Here is an 18830-nt window from a genome sequence, read left to right as displayed (position 1 = left end):
TGCCGGGTCCAAGCAAGAACATCTGCTGAACTACATAGTGACGGACCAGCGGATGCGAGCCCATGTCCTTGATACCAGGACCTACTGTGGAGCTGATCTGCCCTCTGACCATCAACTAGCCATCTGTAAGATGCACCTGCCAATCTTCCACTCCGGTGGTGGGTGTACACCCAGGACCCCATTCCAACCGAAAGTGGCCTGGTCTCAGTTATCTGATGAAAGTTGCAAGCGAGAATTTCATCATCGCTTGCAGCTGGGGTTGGCATCGTCCCCCACTCCACCTGATGTCGAGGGTAAATGGGCGAGGTTTAGGACTGTCACTCATGCAGCTGCAATGGCTGCTTTGGGTACGTGGTCCAGACCTCCCCAGAGACCCTGCCTGACAGAGGAGGTGTTCAGGATGGTTGAGAAAAAGCGACAGGCCCACTGTCATGGGCTACAGAATCCCACATCAGAGAATGAGGAGGCTTGCAGAAGCCTTCGCTCGGAGGTTCAGAGAGCCGTGAGGCGCTGCAAGGATGGGTGGTGGTCGCGGGTTGCTGAGGAGATGGAGTCTGCCTCAGTGGCCCGTGATCACAAATCTCTATTTAACTCCATCAAAAAAGTTACCTCCAGTGCCACACCTATTACCATCAATAGGGGAAAAAACGGTGATCCAATCTCCGACCCCAGGAACAGGTTTGCAGATTTGCTGAGCATTTCTGTGAGGTCCTGGGGGAGGGGAAATCCTTCAGCCTGAAAAACATTGTGGGACAAAGTGGGGATGACCCTGCTGAGGCTGCGGTGCCTCAAATATTGGAAGAAGTCACCCCCTGTGAGTGGCTGGCTGAGGTGCCATCTGTTGAGGAAGTACTGAAAGACGATCCGGAGTCTGAGACCAGGAAAGGCACCGGGTAGAGATGATCTCCCAAGTGAAATGCTGAGGGAGGGTGGCTTTTGTGCACAGACTGCCCTATATGACATCATAACAACAATCTGGACCAATGGGCGGGTTCCGCAGGATTGGAAGGATGCCCTGGTGGTCCCCCTCTTTAAGAAGGGGGACCGCACAGACTCTAACAACTACAGGGGCATCTCACTCCTCAGTGTGCCGGGAAAGGTCCTGGCAAGGATTATTCAACATCGCCTTGCCAGGCACGCTGAGGAGAGGCTTGCGGAGCCCCAATGCGGTTTCAGGAAAGGGCGGTCCTGCACAGATGCCATATTTTCTGTCCGTCTGCTACAGCAGAGGTATAGGGAATTCCAACAAGACCTACATCTCTGCTTTATTGACCTGGTCAAGGCCTATGATACCATCAGTAGACCTGGGATCTGGGTTGTTCTTCATGCTTTTTGGAGTCCCTGACCCTCTGCTCACGATCATTAAGGACCTTTATGATGGTGAGCGGGCCCGCCTAAAACTACGTGGCCGGGAGTCAGAGCCATTTCCTGTACACCTTGGGGTGCAACAGGGATGTCCTCTGGCTCCCACATTATTTAACATCTATTTTGACCACGTAGTTCATGAAGCCTTCAATAGCTGTACCGGGGGAATCTCCATTTGGTACAGATATAATGGGAGGCTGATCGATGCCTGGGTGCGGTCAAGGGATGGCTCCCTATTGCTCAACCACATTTTGTATGCCGATGATTTGTTAATAGCTGCTCATTCAGAGGAGGAGTTAGAGACGCTGCTGCTGAGACTGGAGCATGCCACTAAGAGATGGGGCCTTACCATCAACCCCACCAAAACTAAGCACCTGCCTGGGTATTTTGTACCATCGGACACTCCACCCCCACAACTCCCAATCGGTGATGGGACAGTTGTGGAGAGAGTGGAGAGTTTCCCATTCCTGGGCAGTGTGCTTATGACCGGCTCCAGTTTAACAGCAGAGGTCTCACTCCGAATCAGTCGAGCGGCAATATCTTTTCATCGGTTGCGTAACGCTGTGTGGAAGCTACCTGGTCTGTCGCTCCGCACTAAGCTTCAGGTCTTCTCGGCCACGGTCATTCCCTCCCTTCTCTACGCTTGCGAAACGTGGACCCCCCTAATGGAACATCTTCGCCGGTTAGAAACATTTAGGCTATCCTGCCATCGATCCATCCTGGCTTTAACCAGGCTGGATTGTGTGAGGAGCTCACAAATCTTTGAAAGATCTGGGCAAGGTCCCATTGGTGAGCTCTTCCAGCAGGCAAGGCTGCGTTGGCTGGGTCATGTAGCCCGCATGCCCAGCCACCGCATGCCGAAACAGCTTTTGTTCAGCCGGATCGAGGGGGCTAAACGGGCGCGGCACGGGCTAGAGAAGAGATGGAGTGATGTGGTACAGGAGGATGTGGAGCTGAGTGGACTTGCCGATGACTGGTACCAGCGGTGTCAAGATCGGCCTCTGTGGAGGAGGCTCGTGAAGGATGCTACTGGGCAGTTGGAGGCAGTCGCCCTCTTAACAACAATGGAGGGCGGAGGAGCGACGCTCACAACAACGAGCAGAGCACCGGGTGGCTAAAGCACAGCAGTTTGGCTCAATAGGGGGCACAGGTGGTGCATCAGCTAGTCATCTCAGTCATCTTAGTCAGTCGACCCGTGGCACTTGGGTCTGCCCCGTGACCTCCTGCCAGCGGGCGTTCGACACTTCACGTGGCCTCAAGGTGCACATGGCCTGGCACAAGCGTCGTGGTGACGTCACCGCCACTTAGTGGCGAATGGCGGTTTTTGTTGTTGTGTGCGCTATGTTTCTGTGTGTGTGTGTGCTGTTTGTGTGTGCTATATTTGTGTGTTATGTGTGTGCGCTATGTGTGGGTGTGTGCTATGTGTATGTGATACATGTGCATGCTGTGTGTATGCTTTCTGTATATATGCTGTGTGTATGCTATGTTTACATATGCTATGTGTATGCTGTGTGCATGCTATGTGTATATATGTTACATGTGTGTTGTGTGCTATGTGTGCCGTGTGGGTAGTGGAGGCCGGAAGGACGCTGCACTCCCCGTGTTTGCCATCCACGTTCTCCGGACTGTGGACCAACAATGGCATCGAGTACCACGTGTCTGGGGCTGCCCTCGAAGGTGACGCACACAGCCCGACCTCCCTGCCCTCTCTTCTTTCCCTGCCCAGCCCTCCTTGCCCTGCTGTCCCTGCCATCCTGCCCTGCCTATTGTATCACCTATTGTCTGCACTGCCTAATGTACCACCTATTGTTTGTATCACCTATTGTACCGCCTATTATCTGCACCACCTATTGTATCGCCGATTGTCTGTACCACAGATTGTACCACCTATTATCTGCATTGCCCATTGTGCCGCCTATTGTTTGCACCACCTCTTGTCTGCGTGGTCTATTGTCTGCACATATTGTGTACCATCCGTTGCCTGCCTCGTGTGTCACAGAGTGTGGGTACGAGAGCTGCGCTGGGCGAGTTCGACTCCTGCTGGGCCACTCCGTGCACCGGCCCCAGGAGTTGGGGTCGCACTCCTTCTACGCCTTCTCCTACTACTACGACCGCGCCGTCGACAGCGGCCTAGTCGGTGGGTGGGCCTGCCATGGGAATGTAGAGTTTCCACCAGCTGGAAACCCCCCGCATGGCCATTGGGAGACCTGGGAACTTCTAAATAAACTATACTAAACATTTTTTTATTGTACTAGGTAAGGCCCACTGAGCTATGTAGCTCTTTTTCAGAAGCGACCTGGCTATTACAAATGATAGCTCAATGAAGTGGCTTATTACGTGGAAATTTATAGCAGACAAAATGCTCTAAATGCATGATGTTGATTATAAATGTTGGAGGAAAAAATCGGAGGACCCAGAGAAAAATCCACACGACCATGGAGAGAGAGACATACAAACTCCAAATATAAAGCAGGCATCGGGATCGAATCCATGACCTCTTATATATCAGTCGAAGACATTAACATCTCACCACCGCGCTACCCCCCGCCCGACCCCCCATCTGTATATTTGGAGTTTGCATCTCCCTTTCTGTGGTTGGGTGGATTTTTCTCCGGGTCCTCCGTTTTTTTCCTCCAACATTTAGAATCAATAGAACACATTTAGGGGGGTGAGTGCGATACCAGTAAGGCAGGGAGAGGGATGGGCTCAAATGAACTTGACTTTGGTGATGGCCACTAGCTAATGGGATGTGGAACGTCATGTCACTGGGGGCGAAGGAGCCAGAGCTCGTGGAGGTGGTGGAAAGATACTGACTAGATATCATCGGAATCACCTCCACACACAGCATTGACACTCTCTCTTATTCCGGAGTAACTCCTGGTGAGAGGCCCCGGGTGGGTGTGGGGATACTCACAAGCCCCTGGCTGGGTGTTGTTCAGTTGGAGTTTATCCCAGTGGATGAGAGGGTCGCCTCAATGAGACTTCGGGTCTCAGAAAGGAAAACTCTGACTGCTATCTGTGATTATGCACCAAACAGCATTTCAGAGTATTCGGCCTTCTTGGAGACATTGGGTGCAGTGCTCGACAGAGTGCCGCCTATCGACTATTACTGGGCGACTTCAATGCTCACGTGGGAAACGATGGAAATGCCTGGAGAGGCCTGATTGGAAGGAATGGCCCCCCTGATCAGAACCAGAACGGTGAGATGGTATTGGAAATCTGCACTAGTCACGGAATGTCAATAACAAACACCATGTTCGAACACAAGGATGCTCATAAGTGTACTTGTTACCAGAGCACCTTGGGCCGAAGGTTAATGATTGACTTTATAGTTGTATCATCGAACCTAAGGCCATATATTCTGGACACTCGGGTGAAGAGAGGGCCAGAACTGTCAACTGATCACCACCTGGTGGTTAGTTGGATCCGACGCTTGGGGCACCGACCAGATAGACGTGGACAGCCCAAACAAATAGTGCGGTTTTCTGGGAACGTCTGGCGGAAGACCCAGTGAAGAAAGATTTCAACTTCTACCTCTGGGACAACTTTTCCTGTACTCCCGGGGAGGTCGTGGACATTGAGGCCAAGTGGACGATGTTCAGGACCTCAATTGTGGATTCAGCTGCGAAAAGCTGTGGCCTGAAGGAAGTTGGTGCCTGTCATGGCGGCAACCCTTGGACCCGCTGGTGGACACCAGTGATGAGGGAAGCTGTCAAATTGAAGGAGTCTTCCTGAGCTATGCTCGTAAAAAATAATCTCCTGACTCAATTTAGAGGTACCGGCTTTCCAAGAGGGCGGCAGCTGTAGCAGTCACTGAAGCGAAAGCCCCGGGGGCATGGGAGGATTTTGGAGAAGCCATGGAGAGGGACTACCGGGCAGCCTCAAAGATTTCCAGGGCAAACCATACGATGCCTTACGAGGGGTTGACGGAACGTGGCCCAGGCTATTTTCAGTAAGGGTGGCATAACATTGACCTCAACTAAGGAAATAGTCGACAGGTGGAAGGAACACTTTGAGGAGCTCCTCAACCTGGTGGACATGCCCTCCTCTCAGGAGGCAGCCCTGGAAACAGCTTGGGGGGTCAGATCCATCACGTTTGCTGAAGTCGCTGCGGCAGTTGAGGGCCTTCATAACGGCAAAGCTGTTGGGGTGGACGAGATTCACCCAGACTTGTTAAAATGCGCTGGGCAGTGCAGTAGTGTTGTGGTTAACATGCCTCTTCAATATTGCATGGAAGGCAGGTACAGTAACTCTGGATTGGCAAAGTGGGGTCGTGGTTCCCAATTTTTTATAAAGGGGACCAGAAGGTGTGGTCCTCAGCATCCCAGGTAAAGCTTATGTCAGAATGTTAGAGAGGAGGCTCCGTCCAGTGGTCGAGCCTCAGATCCATGAGGAACAATGTGGATTGCATCATAGTCGTGGAACAATGGACCGGCTCTTTTCCCTGACAGATATTGGAGGGGTCATGGGAGTATGCTTCTCCAGTCTACCTCTGTTTTGTAGACTTGGAGAAATCACATGACCGTGTAACCCACAATGTCTTGTAGGAGGTGTTGCGGGAGTATGATGTACTGGTGCCACTTTTGAGCGCTATCCAGTCCCTCTATTCCCAGAGTGAGAGCTGTGTCCGTATTCTTGGTGTTAAATAAAAGTCGTTCACTGTGGGTGTTGGACTCCGCCAAGGGTGCATCCTGTCTCTACTCCTATTTCTGATTTTCAAGGACAGAATATCAAGGCACAGCCGAGGTATGGAGAGTATCCAGTATGGGGGCATGGAGGTGGCGTCGCTGCTTTTTGCAGACGACATTGTCCTCCTTGCCTCGTCAGTCTGTGATCTCAGCGTGCACTTGGACGGTTTGATGCCGAATGTGAAGCGGCTGGTATATGGCTCAGCACCTCCAAATCTGAGGTCATGGTTCACTCCCGGGAGATAGTAGATTTTTCTCTCCAGGTGAGGGGTGAACAGTTGCCCTTGGTGGAGGAGTTTAAGTACCTTGGGGTCTCTTTTGCAAGTGATGGTAGGATCGGCCGGCGGAGCGGTGCAGCATCCGAAGTATTGCAGGCACTGTACCGTTCCGTGGTAGTGAAGTGGGAGCTGAGTTCTCGAACAAAGCTTGCAGTTTACAGGTCGATCTATATTCCCACACTCACCTATGGTCATGAGCTGTGGGTAATGACCGAAAGGATGAGATCGCAGGTAAAAAGGGGCGAAATTATATTTCTCCACAGGGTTTCCGGGCTCACTCTCCATGATCTGATGAGGAGCTCGGTAATCCGGGAGAGCCTCAGGGTCGAGCCGCTGCTCCTCCGAATCGAGAGGAGCCAGTTCAGGTAGTTCGGGCACCTGTTAAGGATGCCCTCTGGTAGACTCCGCCTGGAACTCTACCGGGCACGTCCTACTGTGCGAAGACCCCGAGGCCGGCCCAGGATATGCTGGAAGGATTATGTCACTAAGCTGGCCTGGGAACACCTGGGAATTGCCCAGGAAGAGCGAGAGTCTGTCGTCAGGGAAAGGGAAGTCTTAACCGCCCTACTCAAAATGCTGCCATTGCGACCTTCGTCAGGACAAGCGGATTTAGAAACGAACGAACGAATAACACTTTCAGAGTATTTGGCTGCAAAACATTTACACATGATGATAAGCGACTTCGTTGAGCTATCATATGTGATAGCCAGGTCACTTCTGAAAAAAATCTATATAGCTCAGTGGGCCTTACCTGCTAACAAAGAAAAAAATTATAAAATCTCATGGGAAGTTAAGCAGGAGTTAAGCCTAGTTACAGGAAGTTACGTCACTTCCACAATGTGACAGCCAGGCTAAGAGGGTCCAGCCGTTTTTCTGCAGCAGGGGGCGATTTTGCTGCTGCTACTGCTGCTGTGGTTGTGACTGATAGCAATTCCACTGTGAGTGTGAGTTTAGCTATGGGAGGAGGAAACCAGAGAACCCGGTAGAAAACCCACGCAGAACAGGGCGAGAGAATACAAAACTCCACACACAGAGAGAGAGGCACCCAGCCGCCCTACGCCCTGAGACTAAACCTGTCACCCAATCATTTATGATGGCAGTACTCAAGAAATAAAATCAGAAATGTGATTTTTTTTTTTCAAAAGTGCTTGTGGTGGCTCAGCAGTTAGCGCACGCTGCGCTACGAACCCAGCGACCCGAGGTCGATTTCTGCTCACGGCCAACACCAGTCCTAGGCCTCCCCTAGCTTGACTGAAACGCAAATGAGTACCTGGTGTAATGTGTAAACGTCTACACTCGGGAGACAAAGGCAGCCAGGCGTGGTGCAGGCCACCCACCTCCTCGTGTGCCGCGCTGGCCTTCATTAGGTGCTACTCGCAAACTGTACTTCCCCCAACAGTCTGTTAAGGCTACATGGGTGACCTTTGTCTTTGTTGTTCCAGATGAGGAGCTGGGGGGGTCGGTGACTGTGCAGCAGTTTGAGGACAAAGCGAGGGAAGGTGAGTCCAACCCAGGTGCTCAGAGGTGTGGGCTGATATTCGCTCTTGGATTTTAAACACTAAAATTATAAACTATTCTTATTTCACCAGGTAAGGCCCACTGAGCTATATAGCTCTTTTTCAGAAGTGACCTGGCGACAAATGATAGCTCAACGAAGTGGCTTACCATGAGGAAATGTATATCAGCCAAATACTCTTTACACATGATGTTGATTCTAAATGTGGAGGGGAAAACCTGGAAGATCCGGAGAAAAATCCACACGTCCAAGGCGAGAGAGAGAGACACCCAAACAGCAAATATACAGCAGGTATCAGGGTAAGGATCGAACCCACGACCTCCTGCATACTAGGCAAAGGAGTTAACATCTCATAGCCACTGCCGGCCTCTGTAAATGTACTGCAGGATGAAGGCCTCTGATTTTGCATGTGCCCCCCACCTCCCCCCACCCCCTACCCACACCAACCCCACCCCCTCCCAGTGTGTGGGGCCCCAGATTATTGGGCGGAGCACCCCTTCCTGTGCCTGGACCTCACATACATCTCCACGCTACTTGAGCACGGCTTTGGCTTCCAGCCAGACTCAACCCTCATGGTGAGCAGAGGACTCCGTGTCCCATGACCCAGCGGAACACCTGTTCAATCCCTGCTCCCTGCAGATCACCACCATTACCATCACTACCACCACCACTACCAAAGCCACCGCCAACACCACCACCCACACCATCTCCATCACCACCACCAACACCACACGCCATCACTACCACTACTACCATCAACAACACCACCACAACTGACACCACTACCAATACCATTATCACCAATGCTACCACTTCCAACACCACCACCACTACCATCATAAACACCACCACCATCATCAACACCACCACCACCACCATTACCACCATCACCACCACCACAGGTCATTAACACTAATCCAATATCCAATACCCGCCATTCGCCACTAAGTGACGGTGACGTCACCACGGCGCCTGTGCCAGGCCAGGTGCACATCAACACCATCATCATCTACACCACTACCATCATCAACACCAACACCACCACTATCACCACCACCATCACTAACTCCACCATTGTCTATAAGCTATGAAGTTTTTTGGTTATTTGTTTAAACACTGCCCCAAAGGCCCAGAACTTAAAGTGGCCAGCAACACTCTTGAAGGAGTTCTCCCTCTTTTGTATGGCATGGGGAGGGGGTGCAGTGAAGAAGGAGTGATAGAGAAGCGTTAGGGTGGTACGGTGGTAACGCTCCCTCCTCACAGCAATAAGGAACCTGGGTTCGATCCCCAACTCTGGTGCCTCTCTGTGAGTGGAGTCTATATTCTCTCCCCCTGTTATGTATGGGTTTCCTTCAGGTCTCCGATTTCCTCATCCCATAGCTAAACCCACACAGTGTAGCTGGTATCTGTGGGACATTTTTTTCATCTATTTGGTGTTTGAATATCTTAACAATTGTTTTATTTTTTTATTTAAAGCTTTCGTGACTGCAGGGATTCATATTCGTGGTTCTTTCGGTAAAGTCTCACGACGTTTCGACTGCAACACAAGCAATCATCATCAGGTGTGAAAACCACAGCAAGAAAATTTGAAAAAAGTGGCGTTTTTTTTTACGTTAGCACCACGGAGAACGATTTGGCAGTTATTCAGATGGACGAGTCCATCTACAGTGAGGGAAAAAGTACTTGATCCCCCGCCGACCTTGTACGCCAGACTACACGGGAGGATCTTGTCAATGATCTCAAGGCAGCTGGGACCATAGTCACCAAGAAAAACAATTGGTAACACACTACGCCGTGAAGGACTGAAATCCTGCAGCGCCCGCAAGGTCCCCCTGCTCAAGAAAGCACATATACATGCCCGTCTGAAGTTTGCCAATGAACATCTGAATGATTCAGAGGACAACTGGGTGAAAGTGTTGTGGTCAGATGAGACCAAAATGGAGCTCTTTGGCATCAACTCAACTCGCCGTGTTTGGAGGAGGAGGAATGCTGCCTATGACCCCAAGAACACCATCCCCAACGTCAAACATGGAGGTGGAAACATTGTGCTTTGGGGGTGTTTTTCTGCTAAGGGGACAGGACAATGTCACCGCATCAAAGGGACGATGGACGGGGCCATGTACCGTCAAATCTTGGGTGAGAACCTCCTTCCCTCAGCCAGGACATTGAAAATGGGTCGTGGATGGGTATTCCAGCATGACAATGACCCAAAACACACGGCCAAGGCAACAAAGGAGTGCCTCAAGAAGAAGCACATTAAGGTCCTGGAGTGGCCTAGCCAATCTCCAGACCTTAATCCCATAGAAAATGTGTGGAGGGAGCTGAAGGTTCGAGTTGCCAAACGTCAGCCTCGAAACCTTAATGACTTGGAGAAGATCTGCAAAGGGGAGTGGGACAAAATCCCTCCTGAGATGTGTGCAAACCTGGTGGCCAACTACAAGAAACGTCTGACCTCTGTGATTACCAACAAGGGTTTTGCCACCAAGTACGAAGTCATGTTTTGCAGAGGGGTCGAGTACTTATTTCCCTTATTGGGGTGCGGATCGGTTTGTGGCATTTTTGACATGCGTTTTTCTGAATTTTGTTGTTTTTGTTCTGTCTCTCACTGTTCGGGTGAACCTGCCATTGGAATTGTGGACTGATCATTTCTTTGTCGGTGGGCAGGCGTACAAGGTCGGCGGGGGATCAAGTACTTTTTTCCCTCACTGTAGATGGACTCGTCCATCTGAATAACTGCCAAATCGCTCTCCGTGGTGCTAACGTTAAAAAAACGCCACTTTTTTCAAATTTTCTTGCTGTGGTTTTCACACCTGATGACGATTGCTTGTGTTGCAGTCGAAACGTCATGAGAATTTTATTGTTTTATATTTTTATTATTTTATTGTTTCCCTTCTACGTGACTTTACCGAAAGAACCAAGAATATAATTGTTTTATTACCAGAAATGGTAAAACCTATTCTTTTTGTTTCATAATTTTGATACTGGCAAACAGGTCCCATAGCTATAACTGCTCAACCCAAGCTATACATGTTCTGGTACGTGCATTATCTTTGTACTGTTCAACTTTTGGCAATCTCTGATCTAACACTGGTGAGACAAGGTCATAAAGAAGGCTGTCTCTGTTGAAGGCCAATAAGTTTCAAAGACAATGCATATATTATCAGAGCATGTTTGATTGCATGTTTTGCCACAAGTACGTGTGGTTAAGGCAGACTTTTTCGATTCCAAAAGGTATCCATTTGGTGTTTGAACATCTTACACCTGTTTATTGCCAGAAAGGGTAAAACCTATTCCTATTGTTTCATTAGTGTAACAAGTATTGGCCAAAACAACCACATTGCTGAAACACCACCTGTCAATCACTCACTTGGGAACATGGGTGATGGCGCCACAGTGGCAAGATATGAACTAACTCGCCTGGTATACAGGAGGTCGTGGTTTCGATCCTGACCCTGACACCTGTATATTTGTAGCTTGCATGTCTCTCCCCATGGTCGTGTGGATTTTTCTCTGGGTCCTCTGGTTCTTCCCTACACATTTATAATCAACACCCGTTTAGAGGATTTGGCTGCTACTCTTAAATTTCCACTTAAGAGACTTCACTGCACTATAATTTGCGGCTAGTTCGCTTCTGAAAAAAGGGCTCTATAGCTCAGTGGGCCTTGCCTGGTAAAAAAAAAAATATATAGTTGTATAGTATATGCACAGCAGCAACTGAAGAAACATCGCCCCACTACTGCAAAAACCCTGGCAGGACCAATGGCGGAGCCACGATTTTCAGGTAGGGGGATAACCCCTCCAGCAATGACAAATGATAGGAGTTGTTAGTAAGTAAGGACTTGTCCCTTGCTTTTTATTCGACGCGTGTGCGGCGATGGTGCAGTCATCGATCGAGGATCGAATTCCAACCGCGTTGTGCGATCGGCATCGCGCTGTGCTAAAGGTGAATGCCTTCAGAGAAGTCGTGTACTGTATACGCAACTGAGCACAATTCTGTGAGTCACTTATAACTGCTTTGCCATTACTTATTGCCAATTATGGATTCAGTCTATTGTCCTATCATCTCATAGAGTCCCTGGCACGTAATAATATGCTACACACTCTTTGGTTCTTTCGGTAAAGTCACGTAGGTATAAAATCAAATAAATTAAATCATGAAGTTTCGATCGCAACACAAGCAACCGTCATCAGCTGGAACAGATACAGCAGGATAACTGCTGAAATAGGAGAAAGAGCTGCTGCAACAAGAGTTTAGATCGGATTTTGGTGGGCTCAACCCAATGGTAAGTGGGAGAGCTAGAAAAGGAATTTGTACGTAAATGTAAATGTGAGAGATAAGCATGTCAATGTGAGAAGGTCCCCAGCCACGGGAGGTGATGGGAATCCTGTGCCTAACCCTACCTACGTGACTTTACCAAAAGAACCAAAGAGTATGGATCCCTGCAGTCACGAAAACTTCAGATCTAGATTGAATATGCTACACAGTGGCAGTGGGGGTTGCAAAATGCCGATTTATTACTAATAGACCCCAATGATCCGATCGAAATAAGAAATTTCGATTAGATCATTGGGGGGGCACGTGCCACCCCACCCCCTACTGGCTCCGCCAGTGGGCAGGAACCTCTTGAAAATGAGCATCGACACTTGGTAAATGAGGCGCGTTTCCTCACCGAGTGTGGGTACGAAAGCTGCACTGGACAAGTACGACTCCTGCTGGGCCACTCCGTGCACCGGCCCCAGGAGCTGGGGTCGCACTCCTACGCCTTCTCATACTACTACGACCGGGCTGTCGACAGCAGCCTAGTCAGTGTGTGGGCCTGCCACGGGAATGTGGCGTTGCCGCCAGCTGAAAACCCCCCGCATGGCCATTGGGAGACGTTGGCACTTCTAAATAAACTAAACAATTTTTTCTTTTCCCAGATAAGGCTACGGAGCTATGTAGCTCTTTTTCAGAAGCGACCTGGGCACAAATAATAGCTCAACGAAGTGGCTTATAGACGTGTGGAAATATATAGCAGCCAAAATACGAGAACATCATGTTTTTGTGGAGGGAAAAACTGGATGACCCGGAGAAAATCCACGTGACAACGGGGAGAGAGACATGTAAACCCCAAATATACAGCAGGCGTTAGGGTTAGGATCGAATGCACAACCTCCTGCATACCAGATGAGGGAGTTAACAGCTCGCTCACCATGTCTCCGCAGCTGTCGAAGAAGGTGGGCGGCGTGGAGACGGGCTGGGCGCTGGGAGCCGCCTTCCGTGACCTTGCTGAGATGCAGGGCGAGCAGTGAGCCTGAAGCAGGCTCCCATGGTCAGCACCCGGCCCACTACTTCACTTTACCCGGTCCCGCAGATGATGCGGGGGGTAGGGGGATAGTGGACATGCAGACACGGCCCCAGCGGCGACGCATTTGGCACTCATTGTTGTGGAGGTTCGCGGTTCGAAGCCGCCGGGCAGTCCTGGTTAACATTGCGGTGTGTGTATGTGTGTATGTAATGTTGAGCTTATCTGTACCGTAACTGGATGGAGCACGGGCAATAAGTGCGTGCCTGTTACTATCTCAGTATGTCACCAATGTAATGTTTGTAGACGCCTTCATTTCATGTCCTTGCCTTCCATACTCCAGGTAACTTATTTCACGTATGTGTATAAAGATATTTAGGCGAGGCAGTTATCACATCTGCCTCACTGAGGGGGACGTGTCTAACACGCCCCCTCAGTGAGGCCACGCCCCCCTCCGTGAGGCTACACCCCCCTCAGCATGTGAATCTAGCTCTGACACTAGCCAGTGCCTCCCCAGCCATTGACCTCACCGCACGTCACTGGTGCACTCAACTCTCCGTCATTCTATTGCTGCTCTAAGAGGGATTCTGATCGTTGTTGTGAAGCTGCCCCACCCCCTGTTGACCCCACCCACCCCTTCTGGCCCAGTCCACTCCTACTGACCCCGCCCACCCTCGCTGCTGAGTGCACACTCCCCTCCCATCCCCAGCCCACCTACCAAAGCCAGCACCCACTCTGTGTGTCTGGAGGAAGGGTGGGGCCTAAATATAAAGAAGCGAGGCCTAAAGAGGAAAGGGGTAGGACATAAAAAGGAAAGGTGCGAAAGAGGAAGCGAGACAATGGGGGCCTCATTGGGAAGGGGTGGAGCCTAATTGTAAAGGGGTGGGGCCTAAAGAGGAAGGCGATTATAATATAATTGTCACGATCGGGAATGTGGCTAGTCTGACATATCACAAGAGTTTTGAGTCGTCATCAGCGGCATCAATTGGCGTCATTTTCGCCCTTGTCACCTAAGAAGACGAACGATAAATCCACTTCTTTACTGAGGGCAAATGTTTACGTAGGGAATTGCCGTGAGTGTGCATGACCGGTCTGTGAATTGTCAATTCGTTATTCAGGACCTCGGAAATTATCTTTTATACACAACCGTGACAAAATGTGACTTTTTTAATCGGTGTCAATCCTTTCTAAACTTGAAAAGTGTAAGTTAGTGCTTAAATGAAGATTCCAGTGCTGCTATGAATGAAGGTTTCGGTTAAGCGGACCTGTGGTGGTGCTGGCGGCTATGCATGTGGCTGCCTGTAATTCATTCCTGTTGAGGCAGCAGCGAGGGTTGGTGGATCACCGCACAGATGGGTTGTGGAACTCCCTACTACCTGTGGGTGGGCGAATCTCCATTTGTTCTAACTCCCCGTGGTCGTCGAGGAGGAGCTGTACCGGGCTCACCAGGAGAAGGTGGTGCAGCACCTGTTCCATCTGTATGGGATAGAGTGTTTCCTCCTCACTCACATGGGTATTCCCCGGGTCCTCCGTTCTCTTCCCATATTTTAGCATTCGTTAATTGGCCGATGACAACTTCATAAACAGAGGACGGCAGAGCTTGGGCAATTGTGAAGCACCAGCTGACAGCGTGGTTTCTGCCTTCCCACACCTCATCTGTGGCTCCCCCATTTCATGCCTCCGAGTTGTCCGCTCTCTACGACAGCGATGAGCTGCACAGCGTTACAAGTTGCAATGATTATGATTATTATGATTCGTAAGTGGCGATTTTCGTAAGCGAATAGTTGACGATCAGCATCTTGGTGAAATTATTTATGGTGAATTAAATAAAAAATAGTTTCCGTGCTGCCTGAGACATTAAACGGATGTTGTTGGCGCCCACGTCGTGATTATTACTCTCCTCAGGTGTGTGAGCGACAATCTTTTGCCCAGGATGCCAGACTGTCAATCGGTCGGACGTGCCATCGTAGCGCTGTGGTGTCATACTGAAATGTTGGTGTGTCATCTACACAATAATGATCGACTATGATCATTATTACGTAGATGTGGCGAGATGTTAACTACCTCACCTGGTATACAGGAGGTTGTGGGTCCCATCCTGACCCTGACGCCTGTATATTTGGAGTTTGCATGCTCTCCCCATGGTCGTATGAATTTTTCTCCAAGTCCTCCGGTTTTTCCCTCCACATTTAGAATAATCCGTTGAGAATATTTGGCTGCAATAAATTTCTACCTGATAAGCCACTTCATTGGGCTATCATTTGTGGCCAGGTCGCTTCTGAAAAAGAGCTACATAGCTCAGTGGGCCTTCCCTGGTAAAATAAAAAATTGTTTAGTTTAGAGTACAATTGGCATTGGCGCTGTCGTTCTTATAGCATAGGGCTATTGCATAGGAAGGTTCTGCTGTGTTTCATAGCTATAGTATGCAGTAGTTGGGGGGATGCTGCTGCTGCTGCTGTGTGATTTGGCTTAGAGGCACCCCCAGTGGCAGCTGTCCCGGTATGGCACAAGACTATCATCACGTAGTACGCAGGAGTTTCACAGGAGGGGGCGATGCAGCTGCTATGTGGTCTAGCCTAAAGCAGAGTTCGGCAACAAAAATAACAAGAATATTTTAAGAGCCGCAATGGATGTGAATTCGAGACGGTTGTCCTTAAAGATCCGCATGTGTCTCCGGAGCCGCAAGCTGCCGACCCCTGGCCTAGGGACACCTCCAGTGGAAACTGCACCTTCCTGTGTGGCACAAGGCGATCACCACCGTAGCAAGTTCACATACAGTGTTTCACAGTAAGGGGCATTGCTACTGTTTTGTATGTGTGATCTCAATTGGCTTTTGGACCATAACACCGGCACACAATGGGTTATTTGTTTGCGAGGAGATATCTAGCGTCCGCCACGAAGTATTAACCAGGGCGTCCTATTAGTGTCGAACCACGAACCTCTGCAACAATTCGTCAGTGAAAACAAAAAAACTCCGTTGTGTCTCCAGCATCCGACACGATGAATGGACGGCTTGAAGGAGCAATAGAGAGAGTATCCGTGCATCGATTGTCTGAGTTGTCGATTATATTGTTCTTGCGTAACACACGCACACATTGTGTTCACGCTGGTGCCAGGCACCGCAGTAGCGAGATGTTATCTCCCTCGCCTGGTATACTGGAGGTCGTGGGTTTGATCCTGACCCTGCCCACTCTATATTTCGAGTTTGCGTGTCTCTCTCTCCCCGTGGTCACGTGGATATCTCTCCGAGTCCTCCGGTTTTCCCCTCCACTTTTAGAATTAACGTCACGCGTTGAGAATATTTGGCTGCTATACATTTCCACACGATAATCCACTTTATATTTTTTGGGTCTTTCGGTAAAGTCACGTAGATAGGTTCAAAGAAAATAACAACACTACGACGTTTCGATCACAACAAAAGGGGTCGTCATCAGGAAAGAGGGTTAGTTTCAAAGGCAAACTGTTTATAAAGGTTTACAATGGGCGTAGCCCAAATGTCAGCAAAATGGGCGGGGCAGCTAATGTTAATGTAAGTGATGGGCGGCGACCGCGATGGTGGTGCGTTTCCACCAATAAAGTGCTGCCAGGTAAAAATTAGCATGTTAATGTAAGATCGGTGAGTGGTCTCCACGGTGAGTGCGCTGAGGTGGCTATGTGAATGTGAGAGATTAGCATGTTTAATGTGAGATCGTAGAACCGCCACCACGAGGTCGGCGCGCGAAGGTGGCTGTGTTGGTGTGAGAAATTTAACCTGTTAATGTAGAATCGGAGAACCAAAAATAACAACTAACATCGGAAGGTGGCAGGATGGGAACATCACAGCCAGTTATGACTTAAACTGGTTGATAACATCCTTCCAATGATTGCTAAGTTTGTACCCATCTCGGTTGAAATTGTCTATATATGGATGGTTTCATGAACGAATCTTTGTTGATAACCAGTGGGTTTGCAAAGTACCTTCGTCTTAGAGAAATCAATTTAGTGTGAGCCCACCGCATTAAAACAATAATCAGCCACGGCCGAGGTATTGGTCTTACCGTGTTTGAGATCTGCCTTGTGTTCACGAACACGGTCCGAGACATGTCGCTGAGCTTCCCCAATGTAACTACTGCCGCAGACACAACTTAGTTTGTAGACGCGGGATATTGTATGTCAGGGATCACATCCTTCACAGATGGGATCAGATCACGAATTTTATGTACTGTGTTAAATCGAACCTGGATCTTGTGTTTGCTCATGATTTTGGAAATATTTTTGGTTACCTCTGCTATGTATGGCAAGGTGATGGTTTTGATTGGGTCCTCAGATGGTTATTTTCCCAACGGTTGGGGTAATAGCTTTACGGATTGTGTAGTCTGAATATCTATTCATCTTGAGAGCTTGGTGTACGTGTTCCAGTTCACTAACATTAGCTGCCCCGCCCATGCTGCTAACATTTGGGCTACGCCCATTTTAAACCTGTATAAACATATCCTTGGGTCTTCCGGTAAAGTCACGTAGGTAGGTTCAAAGAAAATAACAGTTTGCCTTTAGAAACTAAACCCCTTTCCTGATGACCTCTTGTGTAGCGATCATAACATAGTTTTTTGTTATTTTCTTTGAACCTATCTGTGTGACTTTACCAAAAGACCAAAAGAATATGAATTCCTGCAGTCACGAAAGCTTTAAGTGAAGATATAATCCACTTTGTTGAGCTATAATTTGTAGACAGGTCGTTTCTAAAAAGAGATGTATAGCTCCGTGGGCCTACCTGGTAAAATAAAAAAAAATAGTTTGTTTCTTATCAGCTTACAACACGCCATGGGTGGCTCTGATGAGAATCACATTTCAAAAAATAATTCCCAATGACCCAGTTTTGTAAATAGGCGTGTGAATAGTTACACTATTCGTAGCTATTAACAGACAACCCCTTCAATTGTCTACCCTTCAATAGCTGACAAAAATAATGTATCTGGCCACACTGAATATTGCATGGAGAGAGATGCAGTTATATTGTGTATTTTGAACTTATTTCGCACAGTACGTAGCCAACCGTGCTAATGTGAGGTGCGTGGGAAGGACAACTAAACACAAAAATCAGTTTTTAAAAATCAGTTTTCAATCAAGATCCAATGTGGAGGTCTGCTGCTGCTCGCCACGACGAGGGAGAGAGTGTTCGTGTCGTTTTGCTGTTCCTCCTCCCAGTCGCCCCCCCCCCCACCACTCCGGTGAAGGAGCGCAGACCACAGTGGGTTTACTGTGCAGTCCATAGTGTGGGTTACATGGCCAGAGTCTTAGTACTGTGGCTTGAGAATTAAACTCGGGTCCCCGAGTGCGTAGCGCAGCGCACTAACAGCTACACTACCCGCTGCACTACCGCTCCCCACGAATCCACCCACCCAATCACACGTCTCTACCCCGAGGTCCCCTACCCCGAACACCAATGGTACCAACGTGATGCATGGCAGATGAGTGCAGAGCCGCGCATTTCGTCGCAACGTGCCAACCTCGCCCCACCCTCTCTGCCATGACTGCGGCGCCGGCACCGCCCCACCATCAGCCCCCACTTATATTCGTCATCGTACATGATCTATCCACTGCTGGATGAAGGCTTCCCGAAATCGTTGCTATCTCTCACGCACCCGTAAAGCCCCCCCACCATTCCCACCTAAACGTGAACTTAACCACGTGGTCACCACCTCCATCCTCGTCCCCCCAC

General features: G+C 49.3%; 1 protein-coding gene across 5 annotated transcripts in view; it reads left to right on the top strand.

Annotated features, from left to right (window-relative positions):
* Window positions 1-14994, top strand: part of LOC116953857 (nucleoside diphosphate phosphatase ENTPD5-like) — a 54434-nt gene extending 39440 nt beyond the window's left edge. For all 5 annotated transcript variants that reach the window (XM_032974125.2, XM_032974126.2, XM_032974124.2 and 2 more), the window contains 5 exons: window positions 2938-3042; window positions 3365-3502; window positions 7774-7830; window positions 8310-8422; window positions 13053-14994. In XM_032974125.2, coding sequence (XP_032830016.1) covers window positions 2938-3042; window positions 3365-3502; window positions 7774-7830; window positions 8310-8422; window positions 13053-13139 — 500 coding nt within the window. In that variant the 3' untranslated portion in view covers window positions 13140-14994. The remainder of the gene's footprint in view (window positions 1-2937; window positions 3043-3364; window positions 3503-7773; window positions 7831-8309; window positions 8423-13052) is intronic.
* The last annotated feature ends 3836 nt before the right edge of the window (window positions 14995-18830 follow it).

This window comes from Petromyzon marinus, chromosome 53 (assembly GCF_048934315.1).
Source record: "Petromyzon marinus isolate PM22_M1 ecotype Great Lakes invasive population chromosome 53, UKy_Petmar_22M1.pri1.0, whole genome shotgun sequence".
Lineage (NCBI taxonomy): Eukaryota > Metazoa > Chordata > Hyperoartia > Petromyzontiformes > Petromyzontidae > Petromyzon > Petromyzon marinus.
This window is presented reverse-complemented; position numbering and strand designations above follow the sequence as displayed.